Source organism: Solanum lycopersicum, chromosome 3 (genome assembly GCF_036512215.1).
Source record: "Solanum lycopersicum chromosome 3, SLM_r2.1".
Taxonomy (NCBI): domain Eukaryota; kingdom Viridiplantae; phylum Streptophyta; class Magnoliopsida; order Solanales; family Solanaceae; genus Solanum; species Solanum lycopersicum.
Window position 1 is genome coordinate 9,104,931 of NC_090802.1, and position 5,470 is coordinate 9,110,400.

The window sequence follows — 5,470 nt, forward strand, 5'->3', positions numbered from 1 at the left end:
TTCAATAAAAAATACCTTTCTTTTTTTGATTTATTTTTAGAAAAATAATGAAAAAATTAGAAAAAGAATTAGTTCATGTTTGATAATGCCTTGACTTTAGTTGATACCAACAATTAGTATTATGCATATGAACTACATTCAACTAATTTCAAATAAATTTGAAGTCAACTTTGAGTAATTTATATAGTTTCAAATTGTATCTCAAATATGCTTAAGTAATCGTTGACACCCAATTTTGACCCGCGTCGGTATAAATTAATTATCGAGCTTCCTAAATTTTCCAAATAATTTAATTTGATTAGTTTTATAAATTTTACGAATATAATATAATACATGAATTTTATGTTACTTCGAATACGTTTTAACATAATTTTTGATAATATATTTTTTACATAATTATGTATATAATTAGTATGTCTTGTGATTATTCAAAAACCATCAAAAATATACATTTAAATGTTTTATTAAACTAGTTTAATTTAAATTATAATTATACTTTTAAATCACTTTTTATTATTTTAATAATTATTTTGCTAAATTAAAAAAGGCTCGTTGATTAATTAATACGAATTCATTTTTTATTTAAGATTTAGCCAAATTTATCATTTTAATTCAATTGGTTATCTTTTAAATTAAACCAATTCCCTTCCCCATTTTATATCAATTCTGAGGCCCACTCATCCAGGCCCAATTTCCTTTCAACCCAATACTAAAATCCGGCCCAATACATTCCACCCAAACCACCCACTCTCTCTCCCACGCTCTCTCCCTCTCTCTCCTCCTCTCTCACTCTAGCTGTGCAACGGCTCTTTGGAATCATTCTCTTCTGCAACTCGTACGCTTGTGCAGGTCTGGAAGCAACTGGGACTAGAAATTTTGTCGTTTGGTAGCAAGATTGAGCCACACAAGGGCAAAGGACGGTCGATTAATCTCGACCCTCCACATATGCCCTCAATCCGTTGAAGATTTTGGCATCAAAATGGGATATTCCTTCAGATGCGGATAGGGTTTAAGGATTCGAATTCGGAATGGGCCTGGGAGCTTCTGCAAGACCTCCCTCCTCGAAAACCCTAGTCGTTTTTCTATTTAAACCTCCTCCCTCTTCAGATTTTGGGTTGGACGATTCTTCTTGGAGAATGGGAGAGTTTATCACGGAGGATACAAAAATTTATTATCGAAAAATATTCTGGTCTTTTCTGTTCGTTGTAGGAAAACAGTGAGTTTGGTTTAGGTTGGGGATTCAGGAGGGAGATTTTCCATATATATTCGTTGGTCCCGAGTTCAAAACGAAAATTGTTGAGTTTTCGTTCGTTGCTTTTGAAAGGTAGCACTCCGTTCGTGAGGTCGTCGTTTCTCTGCTCCGCTCATTCCCGTCCCAGTGTTGCTGCTCATAAGAAGTTCCGTCATGGACTCATGCTCCCTCGCGCTAGCGGAGAGTCGTAAAGACTCACCGCTCCCTTTTTGAGTCAACCCATCAAGCGTTGTGAGGATTGAAGAAATTTGAAGAAGAGGATTAGAAGACATATTTTATTTTTTGCGTTTTGTATTGTATTTATTTTCGGGCATAAGCCCTGGCGTCTTTTATTTTATCGTATGCATTTTTGTGTAATTATTTTCTTAGTTTAGGACAAGTGAATGGGTCAAAAACCCAAAAACAGGTGGGTCCAAGATTCGGTCAAGGCGAACAGAACCCGAATTCGGACCCAAAATCTCTCTCTCTGTCTCTTTATTACTTGTTTGTGCGTTTGTTTAAAGTATAGTTAGTCTAGGGTTAGAAACTCCAAACCTCCATCGACGTCTTTTATTTTATCAAATTAAAAAATTAAAATGAATCTCGAAACAATAAAGTTTCAAACTCACGAGTTGGCTTAGAATTAAAAAGTTTAAAAAGTTAACTCTAAACGGAATTTTAAAGCAATAATATCTTATTAAGTTCGTTTAAGATTTGAGAAATCTAACTTAAAAAATTCGCAAATCGTTAAAATAAATAGTCAAATAGTTAATCGCCGAAAAACCGTATTTAACGGAGTGTCTTAGGTGCTTTCAACACCTTCCTAAGACACTAATAAGAATTCCGAACCCTTAAAATAATTTTCAAACAATTTTCCTGTTTTAAGTTGTTTAGAAAATAAGTTTTCTTGATTTTTCTTAAAAAATTAAGTGGCGACTCCTAAAAGTCAAAAATACCTTTAAAATAAAACAAACTCTTTTCGAAATCAATTTTTTGATAAAACAGAAATGGCGACTCTGTTGGGGACTATTTGGAGGATTCTAACCTTAAGACTAACTTGTTTGACTAATTACGATAACTGTTTACTTGCTTAAATACTTTAGTTTTTCGAAGAATTGCATTTCATGGCATAACTTCCACCAAACGGCAAATAGTCTGCATTAGGATACGAAAGTTACGCGGCTTACCGCGACTTCTCTCAGATATACCCAAGAAATCATTTGGGAGTATCGAACAAATAGTCAAAATGCGGTCATCCGGCGTTGTTCGATAGCTCCACCCCGATGTTTGTCCGACTTGGGTAACTGTCAATTTGAAAATAATTCTACTAAACCTAGGATAGAGCTAAACCAAATCCCGGAAATAGCACATATGCCTAAGATGACCTAATACCCATGGCGTGTTGGGCCCATTAGAAGACCGCCTTGAGTCCAAAATGGCCCACAACCTAAATGGACGTTCATGCTTTATATGTTTAAATTTGAAGGATGTATACGGTGTTCGAGAAGTATTTCAAAATGACGTATACGTCCCTCAAATCGCTAGGCCCACCCTTGGCAGAAAAGGGTCACATATCTGTTTAGAACGCGCAATATTTGTTTATGTGTTACAACTGCTTATATGAATATGTTGTTTTATCTGGAGATATTCTAGCTCACTCTTTTTCAAATATTTTTAGAACCCATAAGCACAAATATCAAGTCACTATCAAAGGTGCGTCCAAATACTCTTCGAGTCTTTAGTTTCCTAAAAAAAATTAAAATATTTTACTACTCTCATATCAGAAAAGATTCATCATTTCAAATCAAAAGGATTTTGAGAAATTTTATATTTTTCGACTCTTACAAGGAAATTAGAGTCACATCTCAATCAAAAATCCAAGTACGGTAATGAAAGATACTGTTAACTTTGTCTCGACTCAAGTCGATGTTTTTTATTCACTAATCCCAAAGTCAAGTAGACAAATTCCTGTCTATTTAAAACATTTCTCTATATTGGTTTCTCTATATTTGTGAGCCAGTTTATCTCCGAATAAAGTAACTCTTATGTGTTTACACCTATATGTGATATCTTGCATTATTCACCACCTCCAGGCACTAACACATTGGTCTTTTGAGTTTTTTCATTTGTCAGGTATTTAAAACTGATTTGTGTTGATAAGTTGGTTGATAATCCATATTTCACAAGGTCTAAGGCCCCTAAAGATTCCTTACCCGATCAAATTCGCGAAAAGAAAAGACAACAATGGGGGATAACAATGATGAGATTGACATGAATGATGTTGTCGTGGCTCAACCCGCTGCCGCTGATAAAAATGAATTGATTATGCAGTTGATGCAACAGATTGCCGAAATGAGGGTCGAAATTCAAAGAATGCAAGATGGGTCTAATCCAGTTTCATCCTTCAACCCTCCAAGAGATGGAAGACCTCCACTCTACTTTCCCCCCCAAGCACGGAACAAGTTCAAAACCTTCTCCCTAACCCCACCCAAAATCCTCCAACCATTGACTCAACCACCCCCAATCCCCGTCACGCCATCACGTCGTGTCAAGCACCAGAACATCCTCAAAATACTAACCTTCAAATCCTCCATACCCCTCAAAACCAAAATACAAACAAGGCTCAAACCTTCCCCCATCTTCAAAACCAAAATACCGATCCTCAAAATTTCCCCACAAAATTATCAATCCACTCAAAATACCCAGAATGCTTCCATTGTTCCACCCATACCTCAAAAGACTACTTTCCAAATCCCAATTCCGAATGAGCCTCATGTCGGTTGTTCCGAGCTTGATCACTATAAAGAACAGGAGAGAGAGAGTGGAGGTCAAAAGAAAAGGTAGTTAAGGTGAATATGAAAGAAGAGATCAGGAAAGCCATGAAGGAGTTGCACTATATTTCCAAAGTCGATGGATTAAGCTATAAGGATTTATGCATCCATCCGAATCTCGACCTCCCAGAAGGGTTCAAAGTGCCAAAGTTTGTCACTTTTGACGGAACAGGAAACCCTCTAGCACATCTGAAAGTTTATTGTGATCAACTCGTGGGAGTTGGCAAAAATGAAGCATTATTGATGCGTCTCTTTGGTCGAAGTCTAAGTGGAGAAGCTCTAGAGTGGCTTACATCACAAGAGCTGAAACAATGGAAAAGTTGGAGTGCACTCGCAAAGGATTTCACAGAAAGATTTGGACATAACATAGAAGATGCCCTAGATCGCTACTACTTGGAGAAGATCAAACAGAAGTCTACAGAAAATTATCGAGAGTATGTTTTTCGTTGGAGAAAAGAGGCCGCAAGAGTTCAACCTCCAATGTCCGAACGTGAGATCACTGAAATGTTCATTCATACTCAAGAGCCCGAGTACTATGAAAGAATGTTGTGTATGATGGGACAAAAGTTTGTCGAGATTGTCAAAGTGGGAGAAGCTTTGGAAGATGGTTTCAAGACTGGAAAGCTCACCAGATTTACCGTATTGCGATCTAATGGAAAATCTACTAGAATTAGCGATATGGATAAATTAAAAGGAAAAGTGGAGGAGGTAAGTATGGTCACGGCTACTCATATGAGGTCAGCTTCTCAAAGGAAATATCAAAACCATAATGTCAATCAGGTAAAATTTCCTCGCCCAAAATTCAGAAAGGCTCCTAAAGTATTTACACCATTAAGGGAATCTCAAACTCAACTTATGAAAGGTTGAAAGCAATGGGTATGCTCCATCCTATAGAAGGAAGACCAGCCAATCCGTTGGGAAAATTTTACAGAGCTGACCATAGATGTGCTTATCATTCAGGAGCTGTTGCACACGACACAGAGAATTGTTCAACTCTGAAGCACAAGATACAAAACATGATCAACAACAACTTGATCAATATTGAGGAAAGCACCTGAATGGATGACATATTGGATGCTCAAGAGTATTCTAAACTGAGTCATTAGAAGATATTCATTCGAGAAGAAGAATGCCCAACATTGGCCAAAATTTTGCATGTGAAGTTTTGTTTCCTTTCTTTTGAAAATGTATCGCACTTTTCTTGTTGGAACTACGTTCGACCTAAATTATCAAGAATGAGATACGTAGGCGGCTTATGTCGGCCTCGGTCGTTTCTTTATCAAAACTTCCTATTTGGTTAATCCTTGAGGGGGGAGGGGGAACTACGTTTGACCTGATTCCTGCTCCAATGGGATACGTGATATACCGTGGTTTAACGGTATAATTAATACTTTTTCCTTAAGTTTAG

General features: G+C 36.8%; 1 protein-coding gene across 1 annotated transcript; it reads left to right on the top strand.

Moving 5' to 3' along the window:
• The first annotated feature begins 4,086 nt into the window (after positions 1–4,086).
• On the top strand, positions 4,087–5,120 carry LOC101266000 (uncharacterized). Its single transcript, XM_004234667.2, has 2 exons — positions 4,087–4,770; positions 4,899–5,120. Exons 1-2 carry the CDS (start codon positions 4,087–4,089, stop codon positions 5,118–5,120), a joined length of 906 nt encoding a protein of 301 aa, XP_004234715.2.
• Positions 5,121–5,470: the final 350 nt, after the last annotated feature.

Bases quoted from the DNA above. Each gene is read 5' to 3' on its own strand.
- LOC101266000 (XM_004234667.2), top strand. From the start codon at position 4,087: ATGAAAGAAGAGATCAGGAAAGCCATGAAGGAGTTGCACTATATTTCC. The intron at 4,771-4,898 runs GTAAGTATGGTC...TACACCATTAAG, and splicing joins TAAAAGGAAAAGTGGAGGAG to GGAATCTCAAACTCAACTTA.